At 39.4% G+C, this 18,631-nt stretch overlaps 1 protein-coding gene across 1 annotated transcript in view; it reads left to right on the forward strand.

The window, feature by feature from the left end:
* Nucleotides 1-28: 28 nt before the first annotated feature.
* Nucleotides 29-18,631, forward strand: part of PRKX (protein kinase X-linked) — a 59,518-nt gene continuing 40,915 nt past the window's right edge. Inside the window, exon 1 of the mRNA XM_040534261.1 lies at nucleotides 29-473. Coding sequence (XP_040390195.1) covers nucleotides 287-473 — 187 coding nt within the window. The 5' untranslated portion in view covers nucleotides 29-286. The remainder of the gene's footprint in view (nucleotides 474-18,631) is intronic.

The following is an 18,631-nucleotide window of genomic DNA, read 5'->3' on the forward strand; positions in this document are numbered from 1 at the left end:
GGGCAGACCCCGCCCCTGCCGCCCCGCCCGCAGCACGGCTCGGCACGGCTCGGCTCGGCACGGCCCGGGCTCTCCCTGCCTCGCCATTGTGTGCCCGCCCGGCGGCTCGCCGCGGGGCCGCGATGCTCCAGGGCTCCGCGCCCCCTCCCAGGCGGCAGCGGGCTGCAGCGCCGGCGGGGAGCGGCCGCGCCGCCTGCTGAGGGCTGAAACTTCGCCTCGCTCCCGCCCGGCTCGGATCGGCCCTGCCTGGCCCGGCTCGGCTCCCTCCATGCGCTGAGCGAGCCCCATGGACGCCTTCAGCGCCGCCAAGGCCAAAATGGGGGCGAAGAGCGGCGGCGAGGCGGCGGCAGCGGCGGCGGTGGGGCTGGCCGTGCCTCAGCCCGCCGCCCCAGCCCCCGGCCCCGCTGGCCCCGGCTCGCCCTGCGAGCCCGCCGCCTACAAGCTGGAGGACCTGGAGACCCTGGCCACCGTGGGTGAGTGAGTGCGGGCGGGCGGCGCGGCGGCGGCGAACAAAGGAGCTGCCCAGGTGCCTGCCTGCCTACGGCCGTGCCGCCGGCACCGCTCCCCGCTGCCCCCCCGCCGGGCGCTTGGGGGCCGCTGTGGGGCGGCGGGGTTGGGGTTGCGGCCGTTTAATGGCCGGCAGGTGCCGTTGGGGGCACCCCCCTCACCCCCTTGAGGGACACGGGGAGCCTCAGCTGCAGGCGCCCATGCCAGGGTGTGTGGTTGGTTGGTTGCCTGTCGTTGGGTTTGGGGGAAAGCGAGGCTACAGCCCGCGTCTGCCACCCTTAATAAAGCTGCCTGGGATCAGCAGCACGGTAGAGTAAATGTGTGCTAAAATAAATGGGCGTTCAGGCAGCCGTGGTGGTGCTCGGTGCGTTATCTCCTGCAGCATCTGCCCGGTGTGTCTGAGGGTTTGTACGGCTTTGCACCTGGTTTGAGGGACTGCCTGTTCAGAAGGGCTCCTTCCTCAGAGAACTGAGTTGAAGGGCTGTTCAGCCATACAGGAGGTCTCTTTCCGTAGAGGACCATGAAACGGTTTTGAACAGATTTATTCCAGCAAGTGCTCTAAACTTAAATGTCGCTTAAGCTCTCGAAAGCCAGCAAGCATGGTTTAAGCCCTTTCTTAGTGAGGTTGACGGCTTAAAAGGGTCTTTAAAAATGGAATTGGGAAGGCCTAGGAGTGTCATGATTGGTGAAGACCACGTTATCTTCTCTTGAAGCGTGTTGTTTTGTGAAGTAATAGTTCCAAGTTGGAATGTCAACAGGCATTTTATTGAGCAGTTAATTGAGATTACTAAGAGACTGCCAGAAAGGTTTGCGATGCTTTTCCTCCACCAGAAGTGGTTAATCTTGTTTGTTACATCACGACCAGTTGCTGTGGATACAAGTTGTCATCACTGAGGATTATGACTTGAAGCAAAGCACAGGCTGCAGGAAAATAATAATTTTTAAGAACACATAATAGTCATGGAAATGTTCCTGGGGCCAATGAAGACATTTAGAAATAATCCTGGTGTCAATTTTTAACAGCATATATACTTAGAGTGTTCTTTAAAGTGTTCCTTTGAGTTTGAGGAAGCAGAAAGGCATTGTTCCATGGAGAACACGGAGAAACTGCTTGCTGTAAAGATACAGAGAAAGAAAAAAAAATTGAGTAAAAGGATCAGATAGCTGCTCATCAGGACACTGAAGGAATACTGGAAGAACAGCCTCCCTTCCTGCTCTGGCTTCCCCAGCTTGATTTGTTCTTTTCCCCTCCATATTTTTGAAACTCTCTCTGTCTGAGAAGATGACCATTCCTTGCACCTCTTATGAACTGTGGCATTGGTTGCTTGGTTGGTAGTAGAAAGACAAACCATACAACTTGAAGGATACGAAAGTGTCACAGGTACTTATAAGGCCTTACCTTAACAAAGAAGCTGAGCTGGTCTGTTTTGAGTTGGTTTTGAAACAGAGTTAAGGCATGCCAGCTCTCCTCATTAGAAGGCTGCAAGGAGGGAAGGGATCTAGCTCCTGACCAGGAAGCAACATGGCAGCCTCAAAGTGATACTGAAAGTGAACACATCTGTGCCTGCCTCTGAGTGGTAGAGTTTATAAATTTCAAAGATGAAGTGCCCTTCCCACGTGGTCATAGTGCCTCTGCGATATGAGCCATTAACTACTCTGTGAGGTTGGGCTGCTCTGTGTCCTTTAGTTAAACGTGCTGCAGCCTAAAGCCGTGCAGAGTACTCTCTGGATTGGTATTTTAGCTTGAGAAGTTCATTTTTGCTTGGCTTAAACATCTTTCTAATTAAGTTAGTTAAGTACAGTTTAGGTTTATATCACATGTACTGAAAGAGTACATCTTTTTTTTTTTTTAGCAGTGGTTTAACTTAGTATTACCCTATCCTCCTTTTTCTGATCTCCTTGCACAAGTAGGTGAAATTAATGTACTGTCATCAGTTTCACTGCAGCAGTTCAGAGTCTTGCGTGCAGCTTGACTGCTGTGATAAGAATAGCCGTTGTATTTCTGCTGATGCTCTCAAAAGCAGCACGCGCTGTGTCCGAGATATTTGGCACGTTTATGGAAGGGAGGGGGATACCCAGAAATGGCAGGACGGAAGTTCTGGTATCTTGTCTACTAGAATCATTGTTGCTTATGGACATACCCAGGGTTAGAAACAGGATGGCCTTGGAAACCATCTGTGAGAAAGTAGCAAAAGAGGGAGGTAAGCTCTGTGCTCCTACATGCATGTGGTTAGTGTGTAAGCTAACTAAAGGATGTTAGTGTCCGTGAGGTTGTACTCTTCCTTGGGTTTAGGCAGCTTCTCTTGGAGGATGGAATGAATCTCAGAGGATTCTGAGCCAGGAACCAGATTCTGTTTCTCAGAGGGTTCCTGGTTCAGAGGATTAAAGTCTCTGTTAACCTGACAACTGTAATGCAAGCTAGCTTGAAAGTGCTGCTGATTTCTATTGGAAGTTATGACTGATTTAGCAAAGAACTCACTATGAAGGAGGAAATGGAGCAAAAGAAGAGTACAGTTTAGCACAATGATTGTGAGGGCATTTTTCTCCCCCAAACATCCCAGTACTCAACCTTCGTTCCGATGTTTGTAGGCTCTTTGGTAAGAGGCATTCGGAGCAGAAACTAGAGTTTGCTTTTTGTGGCAGCCACCTAGTATTGGTCTATAAAGTGAAGTTATGGGTTTGGGGCGGGCACAGGAGTGGGGGTGTATGCTGGTTTCTGGCACTCAGAGGACTTGAACAGGAAGAACATTTCTTTGAGGTTTCTTCCGGAGAGGTTGAAGATGTGGCTTTGAACCTTTGAGGTACTTGGTGTTGTGTGTTTTTTAAACTAACCCTCTTATCTACAAGGATAGATTTTCTCACTTTGGAGCTAGTGAAGGTGCCTTGTCCACTTCTATTTTTTAATTAAAATTTTCCTTCCAAAGGAGGTCAAACTAAGAGTGTTCGCTCAGCATGCTCAGAAAATCCTGCTCAGACGAGGCTGACGTATTTGTGAATCTCAGCTGAACTTAAGTAGTAAATACTCATCCATGCCAAGGCTGTGGTGGCACTGTGCTGCATAGAAGCAAAAATTTAGATGTCCTGGCTGTGTTCAGTGAAACTTAACTGCTAAAAGTTCATGGCCCAGACATGACTAAGCTTTATCTGAGCACATTTCAAACCATTTGTTGGTCTGGGCTGTGAAAGAGAGATTGTGAACGCTAGTGAATCATCCTTGGTTTTGACGGGCATTTAACAAGGACATCCTTCCTAATTCAGTAGCCAGTGTCTGCAGCTGGACACCTTACATGTACCCTGGAGTGGAGATACTACGTTTTTAGTTATGTCATAGTGAAGAAATAATTAAGGTAAACTAGAATAATAAGTACAAGTAGAATAAGTTTAGAAGATATTTGGGTAAGTGAAAGTGGGAGGAGAAATCCTATGTTCCCAAATAAAATGCAAGGTAAGGGGGCACCTCTGGGTTGGAGAAAGGTGACAAACTTATACTTGTCCTTTCTTCTGCGAGGTAGTTTCCTGCCTGTTTTTTGAAGTGCAGTAAATTCTGTAGTGTACATTATAAATGTAAATCAGTTTCTATAAATCTATTAAATTGATTGAAATATTTTAATAACAACATTTTCATTTGAAAAGATTCTTTTAAACAGCTGTTCCCATGAAGTGCTTCAAACTAAACAAATGCGGAATAAAGAATTGGGCAAACCAGTATTTCAGTTTTTCTGAGCATGGGAAAAACTTAAAATGTACATGGGAAAAGTCAGAAGCAACATATTTTTAAATACTTAATTTCAATGTGTTCGCACACAAAATATGCTAGCCAAATGTATTTTAAATGACATTATATCAGAGGGACAACAGGTACAGAACAGAAGTCTAATGCTGTAAGAAGGAACCTGCTTGTTATTTTCCCTCTGTGTAGTCTAAGTAAAATATTATTCACCAGAATAACTAAGTTCTTCTTTTGTAGCTAAGCTAAGAATACTTTTTTTTTTTTTTTTTTTTTTTTTTTTTCTGGAGGGGACTTATGTCTCTTCTGTTTCTGACTAAGCCTTAGTTTTGGTTTCACTGCCGAGGGCACCTACTTAAAATACTGCGCTGTGGATGTTTGAGCATTTTTTCCTGTTTTGTCACCTTTACTTGATACTGCCGTGATAAACAATAATCAATGATTTTACTTGGCATGTCCTTAAATACCACAAGTTTTGAAAGAAAACATGGTCTGAATGTTGTGACTGTAATGGTGACCCAAATTCACCATTACATCTGAACATCTTTGAGACTTTAGTCATCAAGCTAAATGACTTGGATTTTATTTTAGCTCTTTTGTGAAATGTGCTTCATTTTTCCCTGCCACAAGATCATACTTGTCCCAAAATAAATCTTTAGTATTGTTGTAGCTGATGCTCTAGAGGGAGAGTGAGCAGGTGTGACTCAGCTTCCTTCTGTTGTCTTTCCCAGTAGTGGGATGCTTATGTGGAGTGGGCAGCAGCGGGGTCCTTCCTCATAAGGTTCTTGTTCTCTTTTTAGGCTGGGAAAAGTGGATTGAAACAAATATCATTTTTTGTCTTTCACAAAGAAAGGTCAGAAAAGAGAGAGTATATAAAAGTCTGAGCATGTGAAATCTGAAAGTTCACGTTTCTGCTTTTCTGTCTTCTGTGTTTAAAATCAAGGTGGAGGTAAATGGCTTAGTGTTTTCCTGTCTGTCACCTGTTTCTTTTGCCGTAATCTACGAGTGCATTTTGGTATGTAACTGGTTGTAGATAGAAACTCAGAATTCTTTCTCTGATGTTGCGGACGTGGTATGTATTAGAGTAAGCTTCGACACTCAAATAAATTTCTTAAAGATAAATAATCCAAGTCCTATAATTAGCCCAGAGGGACCCAAAAGTGCCTGCTGCAATGCAAATAATCTGAAATCAAACTAGTACTAGTATTTCAGGAATAAGAAGTATGCAAAACTCCTCTCCTACAAAATCAAGAGCACCTAATGCTCCCTTCCTACAAAAAGTTTATGCTTAAATAAAATTAACATTCCTGGCGAAGATCCTGTTGAAAAATTCCTTCATTAAAAGTGTTGTGCATCAGTCCAAGCTGGAAAAAGACAGAAAATGTAAACAGAGAATCAATTCCTCCTACCCTCCCCCTTCTTCAAAGGCAGGAAATATGAACTTAAAATACTGGAGGTTGGCATCATAGGGGCTGTTAGGGCTTGACTCGGCTTTTCTCTGCTTAGGTTCTTGAGTTTGCATGTCTGGGCTCTTCGTAGTGGGCAGAGAGGATAACCATTTGGAGATGAACCTCTTGCTGTTTGGGCTACTACGCTGTGAAAAGTTAGGGAAGTGAATCCCAGGCTGAAACACATTTAAGCCTGGTTTGGTCCACTTCAAAGGTGATACGCAATATATAAGTATCTGAAGTAAGGAAAGGGTGTTGGAGTTTATGTACTGCTTTTGTTTGTTATGAGGGGCGTAGACATGCAGACAAAATGACGAAGGGTGAATTTTCGTGAAGTGAGATGGGAACTTTGTGTTTACCTTGCAAGGACTTGTCTGGGCATAAGCTGTATTTAACTAAATTAGTTTAGGTTAAACAATACAGTTCCTTACTGTTGATGCTTATCAGCATAAAACATCTTTAGCATTAGCTTTTTCTACTCAGGAGTAATTTCATACAATGTCTTCTCTTGTTAAAGCATAATATACATCTTCCCATGTCTACATGATTTTTGAGGTGTTTTTAGTGGCTTCAGGGGTGTTGGTAAGTAAAATTCTGCTGAGTGCTATGTGTTAGCATGCAACTGGGATATTCCAGTGACAGGGAATAGCACATTTCTTTCTAATTCTCAAAATTGCAATGTATTTCTTTTTTTCCCAAAGGAAAATTGTCTTTCAAATGAATGAACAAATGCGTTCTTTAAAAAAAAAAAATCACCATTGTTCACTGTTTGCACCTCACATTAGAGCAGCGGTTCAGTTCTGAATTAAAATGCATACCGATGTATAATTATTCTTTTTTAATACTGAGGGCACATCAGAAATTTTCCTGGTCTTAATAGAGTTCTTATTTTTTCTAAAGGCTGTAAATGTAGACTGCTAATGAAATTTACCTGGACATCAGGTAAATTGTGAAAGTAGTTAATAAAATAAAATACATTGGAAAGTGAGTGGAATATTACAGGACAGGAGAAAATTCTCAAAACACTTAGGTCAGCTCCATTACTGCATTTCTGTGGATGTCTGTGGTTTTGCTTTGTTAATTCTGTTAATAGAAATGTTTAAGTTTTTGCCCATTTTTTACTATTTCTTTTTGGGTAAATAGTGTGTTTCAAGGGTTTTGAATTAATTTCCACTGTGGTGGTAGGATGGTAAGTTGGGAAATAGAAGGCTCCATTCTTGAGAGATTTCAGGGAAGGGTGTTTGAAAGGACCTTATCTCTGCAACAATGGACGCTCCCAACCTTCTTTCCATCTAAACATGGAAAAACTATTAAATATTGAGAAAAACATTGCAAAAGATAAAATAAAGAAAGGAAAGGAAACTTTGAAGTTTATGTACAGAGCAATGCCGGAGCTACTAAAACAAATGCTAGCCCTAGATTGCTTGTTAATTTTAAAATTAAAAAAAAAAAAAATTAAAAAATTTGAAGTTTTATAAACCTGGGGGAAAAAGAATTTTCAGCACAGTAAAAAATAAAAAAACACTAAAGCACTCCTTTTGGCTGGGAGGGACAGGGTGTAAAACAGAGGCAGTGTTCCTGTGAGCAGTTTTGTCCAGCACCCACTGGTAATCTCAAAAGATAAAATTTCAGAGTCTAATACAGATTTATCATTCTGAATAGCTTATTTGAACAAGAAGAAAATGTCTTGTTCTATGCTGAAGAGCGCTCTGAAAATACTAAAATAGCAGTCTCATGAGGATTAAGCTCCCTTTTTGTTTTTATGCAGTTTAAGGGCCCCAGTTTCAGCGAACTCTAAATTATTTGTGTTTGCAATTCAATTTAAGCAGTTTATCTGTATCTGTGTAAATGCACAAGCTCGTTCTCTGAAAGGCCAACAGATGGCCTAAGCACGGAGAGTAGTGCTGAAGCTGTAAGTCCTAGCATGCTGGAATTATTCAAAATATGCTCTTTTGGACATAGCTGCATTGTAGAATATATTATTGCAGTTCTCCTTTTTGGACATACCTAAACTAGATTTAAACTGTTTACCTCATTGTGTTTGTGGTTTTGTATTAATAAAATAAGCTTACCTGACCTTCAGCTCATGCTCAATGATCGGTATTAATATCTCTACTCATTTTACAGGTAATTTGAGGATGTTTGCAGAGTCACTCTTCAGGTGTGCATAGTCTAAAATTCTCTCTTGCTAAGTTCTGACAGCTGCCCTGCCCAGTTTTAAATTGTAGTGATCTGTGGCATTTGTTCCTGAAAACTTTCCACTCGGTCGCCTTCTTTCTGCACTCCAGCCCCAACCTGGAGCAGTTGATAGCTGGGCTATTAATTGAGTGGCAGCAAATTTTGTGCAAATGAGTTGTGATTTTTTTCCCCAGGGGATCAATTGGTCTGCTTCGATACACTTCACCTCAGACAAATGGCTAGTGTGTGTGTTTCAGTAATATATTTGTAACTGAAATACATTAAAAATAATGAAGGAAGCATTGTTTCTAGGTGACTAAACTACGAGCTCGAACATCTTTCTGCATATGACCCATGGCAGTGGAATGTTAGGCCAGACTGCGGGGCTGAGTGTTGGTCTGATCCTTGGCACCGTTTCGCGGGCTTTTCTGTGCGACCCTACACTTTGTTGGTGTGTCGAGGGAGCAGGGAGCATGTCTACTTCCATTTGGCCTACAATACAGTTCAGTAAACCTGAACTGCATCCCTCAAGCAATTCGAATGCTTCGAGAAGTATCCAGTTTTCTAATCTTAAGACTATTTATTGGGGACTGTTTATTTAACGCCAAAATCAAAGTAAATTGGTTATGTGGTTTTGTTTGGTTTGCAGTGTATATCATAACCTTTATGCCAAAAGGCTGTAGTGTCTAAACAGACTAATTTTAATCTAAAATCTTCTTTGCTGTTGTTTCTTTTCTGGATAATCAGTTTGGACACCTACAGTTTCTCTGTCAGATTACAAATAAACTTCTACATTTATGTGCATATGTAGCTAAATTTATATAAAACTCATAAATTCTATAATCCTACAGCTTGATGTGGAAAGAATGAGAATATGGGAAAGTCGTCTGCTTGTTTTTTTGTCACAGTATATACAGGGCTTCCTAACTGGCTACCTGTAACAGCAGTTCTTCATGAAGTATGAATATAATATCTGCAGTGCGTAATAAGTAGCTGTTCTTATTTGGGATACTTTTAGCTTCCTTAAAGGAAATTCTGAGTGACCTTTTCATGAAAGGTCACATCTACTGTCTTTTTTTTTTTTAATTATTATTATTCTAGTATGTAGTTTGCAAGAATTGAGGAGGTGTAGTGATCTATATTTTGTATTGAGTGCACTACTTGGGAAAAGCAATTCAAGACAGAAGAGCTATGTAACTCAAATAGTTGCAGCCTGTGACTTAAACTTGCACTTGTTTTTCTTGTGTACGCCTGGCGTTGCCTTGTGTATATGTTTAAAAAGCACTAAAGCTTGCAATTTATTTTTACTTGGAAAATGTGAATATGTAATCTGTTACATAGTCGAATAACAGAGGAAAATATGGGTCTGCTAATTTTATTTATTTACATGATGCTTCCAAAGGAGGTAGTGCTCTGTTGAAAAAAATCACCTGAAGTGTCCATTTAGGGTGCCCACTGTGCAGTATTTGAGTTTTGGAATGGTTCTTCATTAAGGTGTGCCTTCTTACACAGAGTTCTTGGCATTTGCTTAAATGTTGTTCTGATTGTGCTGGGGACTCTGAGTAACCTGAAATATTTATGGTAGTGACACCACCATTATTCATAAAGGTTCAGGGAGCTCTGGATTAAAGCAAAATGTCTGGTTTGTGTTGCTTTTTATGCCTCTCAGGTAGTGTCCCAGTCAGTAAATTAAATGCTTCAGAATTGTTTAGGTAGATGTTGAGAGGGCTATGCCTCCATAGACTCTTCAAAAACAGGCTAAACTGGGTATAAGATTTTTACCTTGCTGATCCAGTAATTAGGATGAACTGTAATAGTTGTATAGCTGGCGAATATAAAAATAAGAGGCTGGATGCTGACTGTATTTATGTAAAACTTGGTGGTGCTCTAATAGCAGACTCCTCTAGCCACCTGCCCCAAAACTGCTGACGCTTTCAGCCTCGGCCTCTTCTCTTCAGCTTGGTATTGGCTCCTAGAGCTCCATGAGTTCCTGCACTCATGATAGCCTGTACAGCTTTAATTCTGCAGGGCCTGCCAGAAGTAACTTCAGAGTATGCATTTTAAAATTTTAGCTTGTTTTCAGGAAGATTAATGGGTAACTCCTTCCCCATTCCCAGAGAACTAACAAACAATGAGGACAGGTGCTGGTCAGCTTGGATTCCAAACTGGGATTCTTGTCACTTCTTTCAGCAAAAGGTGTCAGGTTGCACTTCAGCATCCTGAATTTTTGTTCTGATGCCACTAAACTCTCCCTGATTTTTGTGAATTTCAGAGGCTTCTGAAGACTTCTGCAGCGTATGTTCCAGGTGTTGCACTGGGAAGTGGTGGGTATAAAAGTTGCACTGAATCAACAGCATCGCTCGTCCTTCATTTTTAATTACCAGCATATCCCAAGCCACGTAAATTAACGTCAGCAGCCATAACTGTAGAAATTGCTCATTTATTAATATCTTTTGAAATAATATAATTTGGTATATAATTTAAAAATATTTCTAAGAGTTTCCCAGTATCACAACTTATTTGAAATAATTCTGTTTAAAAGCTCCCTGCATCTCTTCTAGTCGTTTCACAGTGAGCAGCAGTGATGCCTTGGGCCTCTTTCTGGAAAGTTTTCCTTGCTTACTGTTGGATTTTGTTACATTTTTTTTGTCAGATATGGCTAAGAGGCAGTGTGTCCCACAAGACAGAACCGTTAGAAGGAAAGCAAAGTAAATGAGAATTAGGAAGAAGCTGAAAAAAACAGAAATAACACCAAGGTTAATGCAAAATATTTTAAATTTAATGGAAATATATTTCTGCTGGGAAAAAAAATGTATTTTTTTAGTTAATTTTGTGGATGTCAGTTATATACATTCTGTCCTTCATTGGTGGGAGAGCAGAAAAAACTTGGGGCGCATCCATTCTCAATGACTTAAAGCCTGTGAAAGCTTTCGCCATAAGTTTTGAATGTGTCTAAGTGGAGAAAGTTTCTAGAATTATCTCAGCTATTGGTGTCTGCAACGCTTCATGTAAGCTAAGAGATGATTTTGATGGAGGTGGGGATGATTGTTTGCCTTCGTTGCTGTTTTCTTTGTTGTTAGGTAGGCCTAAGTTTTTCCTTAGCTCCTACTGCTGTCAGTTGGGGTTTAGGCAGAGTACGGCACCATGACTTGTTTGGGGTAATCCTGGGCAAACAGTGCTCTGGAAATTCATGATGGGACAATTTCAGCAGGTCACGTGCATTCTGTGGAACAGCAGTATTTGACATCTGAATTTGAAAAGGTATTTTGAAACAACATCTTCCCTTGCACCCCCAAGAAGTGCAACATGCCATAATTTTGCAAGCAGGAGTTAAGCATGAGATGTGCAAGTGTCTAGGCTGTAATTCCATAAACATTCAACCTCACCAACACTGGAGGCAAATTGAGACGTAGACTTCAAAATCCTGTTTTGAAGTTGTTGTGTTTTTTTTAATATTCTTTTAAAATGAAATATGTATGAATTATACTGTAGGTGATGTTACTTATTAGTGAATTCTTTATCTGTTGAGAGGATCTTGCTTTAAACGGTAATAATAAGTAGAGAAACAAAATTATGAAATAGGAAGCTCGAAAGACAACTGGCTGAGTTGATAATTAGCCAGTCTCTCAGCAATCTTATGTTTTTCCTGACGTGTCTCCAGGTAAATGCATCTAATGTTAAAGGAGGAAATGCTTGCACAGTCCATGATTTAATAATTTGGAGTGTGCCTGTTTCATGTTGCTTTTAAGAATTTCCTAGGACACGTTCTGTGGTGATAAAGCCTGCAATACAAAGAGTTTTGACTTTGAGACTTGATCTTAAATGTTTAATTGCAAATGAAATACTTTGAAATTATATATTTGGAGACAATGGTTTGCACCTGTATATAATTTTAAATATTCTTTTTGAGTGTTATTTTTTTCGTAGTTGCTATTTATATTCTAATAAAAAGGCCACTTGGTGAAAAGGGACTACGAAATTGGATGAAAAGTTAGAGCAGGCTGGCAGACAGTAACAGTGATGAATGCATAGGTAAGCCTTTATGTACAACTTTGGTTGAGAATGTTGGATTTACTAGTCTTTTTATTTTTTTAAGATGTTGGAACAAGCAAGTAGAATAAGGGGACTTACGCTGTTTTGAGAAACTCTTTCATTTTGTTTAGGTAGGTTCCTGTTGCATCAATAGTGTTTCTTTTCAAAGCAAAATAAGTAGAACAACAAAAAGAACCATTGGCTAGGAGCACAGCTGGTTATTTTAAATGATTAAATGCGAAGAAACAGATTTTACAAGTGCTTGGTTTGGAATATCTGAACTTGTATTTGTCGTTAGTTAATAATGAGTGTGCAACATTAGCAATTTCACAGTAGTGCCTCATCTGGAAATGAGCCAGCTGTGGATTCACTGAAACCCGGAAGTTGGGTACTCTTGCCTAAAGTATTGCCAGTTTATCTGCTGTAATGAAATACGTTGATAAACCTCTCTCTAATCTTCATATGTTTGGCATTTAAAGTATCTGTAGGAGGGGAAAATGTTCCTGCTTGCAATTGGATATAACACCTAGGGGAAGGTACAGAACTCCAGATACTCCCAGTCTAGCTGTGATTTCTAGCTTAATTGGTTTTCATTTTTGATAGTGATACTGGCAGAAGCATTATCTGAGAACAAACAAAACCTTGTTGCATGGCCTCCCCTGGTTCTTTGAAATATAGTTCTTGAAATAAGAAAATTAAATGGTGATTGTGGTAATAGGGAAGAAAAAAAAATAGAGACGCTGGAACATTTGATGGGGGAGAAGAACAGAGATTTTTAATTAAAAAACCAAACTACTATTTGATTGTTTTGCTTTGGAGACCATTCTGTAGCACAGTCATTTAGTTTTATAAGCAAGCCAAGTCCTTTTCTGTGCAAACTTTTGAATAATTCACCATACAGTATAGTCATCTCTTAATATTTAAGCACATCGAACGCAGCTCTCATTTTAAATACTAAGGAGCTTGGTAAACTTGACTTGACTAAAAACAGCAGCGTAGTTGTTTAGGACTTTTTAAACACTGATACTACTTAATAGGATTGCCACTGGTGGTACACAAATTACCAATAACATTCAATTTTTATGTCAAGAATTTTCTCCAGGTACTTCATGAGCAGGTGTATTTTGGATAGTGCAATGCTAGTTTCCTCTTCCATCAGTGATGTGGGAGGACCTTTTGCGCATGAAATAATAATCTCATCAGTCTCTGTCCTGTTTTCTGAGACTGTCACTTGTTCCTAGGAAACATGCAGGCATCTGAAACAAACTCCAGTTCACTTCGTAGGCCAGTAAATAGCTAATATGCCTAATAGTGTTTCTTGTTTGGGGTATCTCACGTCTGTTCAGGGCAGAGCTATGCCATTTATCTTTGCTGTTGAAAACTTAACATGCTTCAGCTTCTGTAAGAAGTGTTAATAGATGATAAACTAATTAACCATCGGATACCAGTAACTCAGTTACAACTGATTTGGGTTGTATTTGAACCAGTGACCCTTACTAGATAGATAGACTTGGTGTTCACTTCTGATCCCAGTAACTTCTGATTTTAGCACATGTATACTGTGCACTATTTCTTTAAGTGTCATTCCTGAATTATAAATTTTATTAAAATGCTCATTTTTGTAGAATGAATAACTTAGCACACTTCTCAAACGAAAATATTTATGTCAACTGTAATAGCAAATGAACCTCTTAGTAAGCAATGATGCTACAGTTTTTGAGAAGCAGTCTACAAGGACATGTCAAGTACTCCTTCCATGTGAACTACAGCTCATGAATTCGGTGACCTGCAATTTCATCCATCCCATGAAGGTGGTGCTGGATTTGCTATTTGTTGCTCTCTACTGCAGACTGATCCTAGTTTTAAGTCTATCAAACGAGGTTCAATTAACTAATTATGAGATTTGATGGGACAAGAATGGGAACAAGAAGTGAGAAGTAGCCTTGGCAATAAGCAACAAAAATTTGTAAAAAGTTGCGAAGAAATTTGATGTGTGAAGATGATGTTCGTAGGATAGCAGAGTGAAATAACTGAAAATCTAAATGGAAATACTAATTCTTAATGGAAAAAAAAAAAAGCAAGTTGGTTTTATTTTCAGCTGTTTGACTATTAATGAATGTAACTGCTCTTAGAGACTGGAAAGTGAGAGCACTGAAGAAGGGCTGTTTACAGCTGACTAGCTTAACACTGTAACTGATACAACTGGAAATTGTGTTTCTATTAATAAGATATATCTAACAGTCTTCACTATTATTACTGTTAGAAAGTATAGTTGATATTCTTTATAATCATACAGAGTATTGTGAGTTAAATTCTGGCAAATAACTTCTCATGGTCTGGGGCAGAGTCCAGCTGATAAATCTCAAGTGCTGATAATTGGTTTCCATGAAGTATTCTAAGTACATTAAATGTAGACGTTACACTTCTGCGTCTAGAGTGGAGATTTGTGAGAAGGGCGAAACCAGTCATGAACTGATCAGTTTTAGATTTCAGTGCCGGGCCCCATGTCTGGTCTGATGTTTTTGGTTGTCACAGATAATGGAGAGGGGCTTTTCTGTTTGAGACATACTTTAGGTTAGACACTCCACTTAGGATAGAGAGCTATCTGTGTGTACTGAGTCAGTGTATTTGTCCAAACAATTGTCATGAAATGCGGTTTTAACACCTCAGCTTTTCTTGTGTCCACATCAGTGATTTGCCTCTGCGCTGCTTTGTGCAACTTTGTGCTTAAGTCACCATTGGGTTGGTGGCTGGATCCAATGTATCGTTAGGCTGAGATTCTGCAATTTGAGGTGGGTCTTGAACACTGGGTCATTGCATGTCACTGAAAGATGTAAGGATGAAATTTCATCAGCCCAAACTCGCTGCATGTGAAAGGAGATAAATAGTCTTTTCTTCCCAGTGCATTTAAAAGCTGAACCAAATTATTTTGGCAGAGCTCTGAAGTGCTTCATGGTTTATGGCAATTTGTCAATTTTATGGAAGGATCTGTGTCAGGGTACGTGCTTATGTAGGGTTCCCCAATAATGTGATTTTCTGTTTTCCTTCTGGATTTATGTGGAATTTTGTTTATGCTGTTCTTTAAAACCTACAATATGAATTTGAAGGCTATTTTTTTTTTTTTTTAACAGAGCCAAGCCTTGAATTGACAGATGATATTTAAGAAAGGCCTACTAGTTAACAATGTAGAAATCATAGACAAATTTGAACAAAATTGTCATTGGAAATTACACTTGAGATCTGTAGTTTCAAAAATTATATGCAATTTAAAGAAGCATGTACAATGCTGTTAATGGAATTTAGTAGCTGCAATGCAGGTTTTGATTTCCTTAAATGTAAGCCTTCTCATACTACTTGTATTGTTATATATGGTGTAGGTTGGTCATTATATAGAACTAGCTATCAAGCAGTATGAAGTGGGTCTGAAATCACTTTTATGATGTAAATATTACAGGAAGTAAAGAGCTTAGCTTTACTGAGCTTTTACTGAGGTGGTTATAGTAGCTTGGAAATTTAAGAGTGAACGTTGCCGCTTAGTAAATGTAAATTGTGGTAAGCTAAATTGTGCGCATCTGTCCAAAAAAAGCTGCCTTTCATGAATCTTAAGAACATTTGCCTATATGTGATTGAGCTATATGCGCTATAAGGTATTTTATTTACATGTATCACTGGTGTTTGATTTTGAACCTTATCCTGTCTCTTTTCTCCTTATGCGTCTGTCTGAACAATTCTGTTTCATATTGTGACTCGTGAATAATTTCAAACCTAATAAATTCTATATTATACATAAGTATTTATTCTTTAAATGTTTTTGTTCTGGAGCTACTAATAGTCATTACAAATGACATTGTTTCCATAACCTTATATGTCAATCTTACTTTTGGATGGGGAAAAATTTATTGTTGGGGTAGTTCATACAAGTTCATGACATATTGCATCTTCCCACCTTGTTTTTAAGATGTATGAAACTAGTGAACTGTGTTTAATGCTAATAGTATTAAAATGCATACTGTACCCTTAGAGGATTTATATTTGAAGAAAAAGGAGGGGGGGGGGGGGGGGGGGGAAGGAAAAGCCATACAGAAACAATGTCCAGCACGAAAACACAAACTGATTGGCAAATGAGCCAGAAAGTCTATCCTTAATATTGAAAAATTGATCACATCATTATTCTTTAGCCTCTAAAAGTTATTGTAGTAGTCCATTTACTTCTTGATTTCCATTTTCTTATACAGTTTGTTTTTTCAGAGTTGTTTTGAAGATCAAGATATTTTCATGAAAGGAATTGATTTGTGGGTGGTTTGGGTATATTCTTTAATAAATGCTCAAAGGAAAAATATGCATATAAAACTAAGGAGAACAATTGGCTTTTGACTGGAAAGTTGGTAGAGTGGCTTTTCTTCCTATTTAGAAAATGTATAGTAAAAATGGAAAAAAAAATCTATCCACTGTTGCAGTCATGTGGTAGGCTGCATGGATATCAGAAAACAACAGAATTTTTAATAAGGTTAGATTTATGTTTCCACATCAGGAAGGAAAAAAAAAGTGCATAGTGGTTCATACAGTCCCAAATAGCATGATAAATTTAAGCCAACAGTCCTGTTCAGCCATGGCATTTAAGTGTTTACACTAAACATAGCTGTTACATTAATATTGGCATGTCTTCAGTATCGTTAGATACTAATACTAAGAATGTTTTCACTCTTTACCTGTATCAATAATAATGCTGTTCTTAGAGGCTTATTGAGATTTTCTTCTGAAATATTTAATTGCTATTTGAAAATGTATTTTGGAGACTGGTATTTTGAAACTTAATATTTGCATTAGTGCATTTGTTCCAGTTGCATATCAGATAGAACTTTATTTGGATATTCTAGGCTTGTTTCCTCTTTCTTGCATAATAGCTCTTTATGTGGAGAATATTATGTCCATTCTAGTACCAAACAACAGTGATTTCATCTCCTTCACTTGGACAATGTTACATTATTTTCTGTATGATATAGTATGAGTGAACGTGGAAAGGTAAGGTAATGACTATGTGAAACAAATTGTAGATACGTAATGCGTCTTTCTGTAGTCTCTTAGGAATATCGGTTGATACTGTCCTAGGAATATAAACAAACCTTCCCTCTGAGGAAAGCTTTGTTCCATTTGTGAATTGTCAGTGATCTTACTAACCCTTACCTAAAATTAAATCCATTTGCAGTGAGTGTTCCAGACTGAAATAGTCTTTCAGGAGAAGATTATTTTTGGTTTGCTGCTTGGCTTGTTGTCTAAAACTTAATGTACAGAAGATAGAATACAAAGTCTCAGTTACCCAGCATGCTGATCATACTTCTGGATGCAAAGAAATTATTTAAGTCATTTTCAGAAGGGTATTCATTTTGCTGTAGCTGCAACATTGAGTCCTTTGTACATATTATAATAAAATCTTTCGTACATCGTACTATTCAAAACAAAGATCAAGCTAAATAAAATTCTCAGAAAAGAGCTTAGTTGCATCAGAAATCCTTTTCTATTTTTGTCTGTGTAACAGCTCAAGAGTAAGGTAAACATTAAGAAAGTTTAAAGTACCTTCTAAGACTCTTCCGTGCTGCATAAACTTTAATAGCTTATGCAAAATTATAGATTATATCAGTGAATGCAAGCTTGCAAATTAGATGTGGTTTGAATTGTCATTATTTGTAAAAACAGCATTTCTTTCTTACGTGTAATATCTACTTATTAACAACATTGTTATTAAAAAAATTGTTAGGTGAATGAGTCATCTTTTTTCCTTTTTAATAGCACATTCATGAGGTTGTACTGGTAAATTTTATTTTCTTGACACTGCGGAGGGTTATGGAGTCATAGGATGGTTTAGGTTGAAAGGGACCTTTAAAGATCATCTGGCCCAAAGCCCAGCCATGGACAGGGGCATCTTTCACTAGGCCAGGTTGCCCAAAGCCTGATCCAGCCTGGCATTGAACACTTCTGGATGGGGCATCAACAGCTTTTCTGGCAACCTGTTCCAGGGCCTCACCATGCTCATCATGACAAATTTCGTACTTATGTCCGATGTAAATCTACCCTAGCTCAGTTTAAAACTGTTGCCCTTTTTCCTGTCACTAGAAATAAAAAGTCTTGCCCCATCTTTCTTGGAAGTCTCCTTTAGGTATTAGAAGGCCCCTATAAGGTCTCCCCGGAGCCTTCTCTTCTCCAGGCTGAACAACCCCAAGTCCCTCAGCCTTTCTTCATAGAAGAGGTGCTCCAGCCCCTTGATCATCTCTGGCCCTCCTCTGGACTCGCTCTAATAGGTGCATGTCCTTCTTGTGCTGGAGGCCCCAGAGCTGAATGCAGTGCACCATGGGTGTCTCACAAGAACAGAGTAGAGGGTGGGAATCACCCTCCTTGCCTTGCTGGCTACACTGCTTTTGATGCAGCCCAAGATACAGTTGGCTTTTTGGGCTGCAGGAGCACATTGCTGGCTTATGTCCAATTTTTCATCCACTGATATCCCCAAATTCTTCTCCATGTGGCTGAAAAAAAGTTGTATAGGTATCGTTTGGTGTAGTTTTGGTGACATGTATGAAGAATTCAGTGGGCTAGTAATGATTTTCTGTTAAACCTCACAGATGTGTACTTTCTTAAACAAAATAGCATATTCTGTGTCAGTAGTTTCCCTGTGGTGAAATGCTGTATGTACGTATCAGACCGTTTAACTCTGAAGCTGGTAATGAAATGAGTTTGTTTCATCTGA

Source organism: Cygnus olor, chromosome 1 (genome assembly GCF_009769625.2).
Source record: "Cygnus olor isolate bCygOlo1 chromosome 1, bCygOlo1.pri.v2, whole genome shotgun sequence".
In the NCBI taxonomy this organism is placed as follows: Eukaryota; Metazoa; Chordata; class Aves; order Anseriformes; family Anatidae; genus Cygnus; species Cygnus olor.